Genomic DNA, 2,500 nt, shown 5'->3' with positions numbered 1-2,500 from the left:
AAGACCACAGACGAAGGACGAGGTTAAGAACGGGGGAAGTACTGCCGCCTACAGGTCTGGCATGTCCTCAACAACGTATTTATCTGGGTACGTGTGGACTAGGCCTGAGTCTCTTTCGCGTCCACCGCGACGGGGACTCCGCTCAGCTGGAGGGAACACACGGGAATCACCAGGAAATTCCCAGAAACAAAACCAGAACCTGGAACCTTTAAAATTTTCCTCCTTTTCCGGTTTCCCGGTGTAAACATTGAACCGGTGCTAAAATACTGCTTCCAGGTTCTGCTTCAGGAGCTTGTTTGGGTCATCAGAGGTCAAAGGTCACAGGTTCCAGTAAGAGACTTAAAAAACCGCCGAGTTTCTTCATGATTTTGTCAAAACGTTCCGTTATTTAAGGTGACCGAAGTCGGATTATAAACCATTCAGTGGCTTCGGTTTTCCTTTGATGGATTAAAAAGAACTAATTAATCACACACACACACACACACACACACACACACACACACACACACACGGCATCAGCTGATCACTTTCAGGCACTTGGTTGAAAACCCCACCAGAACCGACTGATCCAACAGAACCTCTCAGGATCTTCAGGAACACCTCCCAGCACCAGAGAGGCTGTGAACAGCTTCATGGGTCCGTTTCTGAATCGGTCCGACCAGAACCACGAGTGTTTGGGTTAAACATAGAAGCAGTGAATAAATAGGAGTAACAAAGTTCTGCTGGAACCGACAGGTCCAACAGAACCAGGATGGAGCCAACCGGGTGTGAGTGGTTCTGAAAGTCTGAAGCTGTAACAGGGCACGCTGCTCCTCCACACAGGTGTGGTTCTGTTGGACCGTCAGAACCAGCAGCATCAGACACCACCTGTGGACCTCCTGCTCAGGCGAAGTACATGGTCCTCAGCGTGTCGTGGTGGATCTGCACCGCCTTGGCCAGGGCCTGGGGGTCCCGGCCGTTGCTCTGACCCGATATGTGGCTGCCCTCGGCACTGGGACACACACACACACACACACACAGGTGAGACAGGAAGTGGGAAGAACCCAGAAAGGTGGAGGAATCCAGGTGGCCTCACCTGTCGTGCTCCTTGTCCACCAGGTGGTAGCGAGCACGGAACGCCACCAGGTGGGCATAATAGGCGGGGGCTGGGATGGAGACGGAGCGCGTGCAGCGGACGTACGTGTGGCACAGCTGGTAGGTGAGCAGCTGGAACTCATCGGCAGAGAATCCATTGTCGTCCCAGAGGACGTGGTAGTGGGACGGACGGCTCGTTCCCTAACGGGAAGGAAAACGGTTAACGGAGGCTCCGAAGAGCCGGAGCCGCTCGGAACGCAGACGCCTCACCTGGATTCCAGCGTGGCTGCACAGGTAGAAGTCAAACTCGTAGGGGTGAGTGATGTCCGTGTCCACGGTGGTTCCGGCGGGAATGTTCCCGCTCCGTCCGACCTGAAGGTCCCACAGAAACCAGAACATCAACATTCCTCCTCTCATCCGAGGATCTCAGAATCATGTTTTTACATTGTGTGTGTGTGTGTGTGTGTGTGTGTGTGTGTGTATGTGCATGCATGTATGTGTGTGCGTGTGTGTATGTGCATGTGTGTGTGTACGTGTGTGTGTGTGTGTGTGTGTGTGTGTGTGTGTGTGTGTGTGTGTGTGTGTGTGTGTGTGTGTGTATGTGCATGCGTGTATGTGTGTGCGTGTGTGTATGTGCATGCGTGTGTGTATGTGCATGTGTGTGTGTGCGTGCATGTGTGTGTGTGTGTGCGTGCATGTGTGTATGTGCATGCGTGTGTGCATGTGTGTGTATGTGCGTGCGTGTACGTGTTTGTGTGCGTGCATGTGTGTGTATGTGCGTGCATGTGTGTGTGTGTGCGTGCATGTGTGTACGTGTTTGTGTGCGTGCATGTGTGTGTATGTGCATGCGTGTGTGCATGTGTGTGTATGTGCATGCGTGTGTGCATGTGTGTATGTGCATGCGTGTGTGTGCATGTGTGTGTATGTGCATGCATGCATGTTTATGTGTGTGTGTATGTGCGTGCGTGTGTTTGTGTGTGTGTGTGTGTGTGTGTACGTGTTTGTGTGCGTGCATGTGTGTGTATGTGCATGCGTGTGTGCATGTGTGTGTATGTGCGTGCGTGTACGTGTTTGTGTGCGTGCATGTGTGTGTATGTGCATGCGTGTGTGCATGTGTGTATGTGCATGCGTGTGTGTGCATGTGCATGCATGCATGTTTATGTGTGTGTGTATGTGCGTGCGTGCGTGCGTGTGTTTGTGTGTGTGTGTGTGTGTGCAAGTGTGTGTGCGTGTGTGTTTGTGTGTGTGTGTGTATGTGCGTGCGTGCGTGTGTGTGTGTGCAAGTGTGTGTGCGTGTGTGTTTGTGTGTGTGTGTGTGAATGTGCATGCGTGCGTGCGTGTGTGTGTGTGCGCGTGTATGTGCATGCGTGCGTGCATGTGTGTGTGTGTGTGTGTGTGTGGCCGTGGACATCTGTCCATCAGAAAG

At 52.6% G+C, this 2,500-nt stretch overlaps 1 protein-coding gene across 3 annotated transcripts in view; it reads right to left on the bottom strand.

Moving 5' to 3' along the window:
- Positions 1-2,500, bottom strand: part of ago3b (argonaute RISC catalytic component 3b) — a 13,408-nt gene that overhangs the window by 3,572 nt on the left and 7,336 nt on the right. For all 3 annotated transcript variants that reach the window (XM_015974062.3, XM_015974063.3, XM_015974064.3), the window contains 3 exons: positions 1,345-1,446; positions 1,076-1,275; positions 1-991 (listed from right to left, as the gene is read on the bottom strand). The exon at positions 1-991 is cut by the window's left edge and continues 3,572 nt beyond it. In XM_015974062.3, coding sequence (XP_015829548.1) covers positions 883-991; positions 1,076-1,275; positions 1,345-1,446 — 411 coding nt within the window. In that variant the 3' untranslated portion in view covers positions 1-882. The remainder of the gene's footprint in view (positions 992-1,075; positions 1,276-1,344; positions 1,447-2,500) is intronic.

This window comes from Nothobranchius furzeri, chromosome 19 (genome assembly GCF_043380555.1).
Source record: "Nothobranchius furzeri strain GRZ-AD chromosome 19, NfurGRZ-RIMD1, whole genome shotgun sequence".
NCBI lineage: Eukaryota > Metazoa > Chordata > Actinopteri > Cyprinodontiformes > Nothobranchiidae > Nothobranchius > Nothobranchius furzeri.
This window is presented reverse-complemented; position numbering and strand designations above follow the sequence as displayed.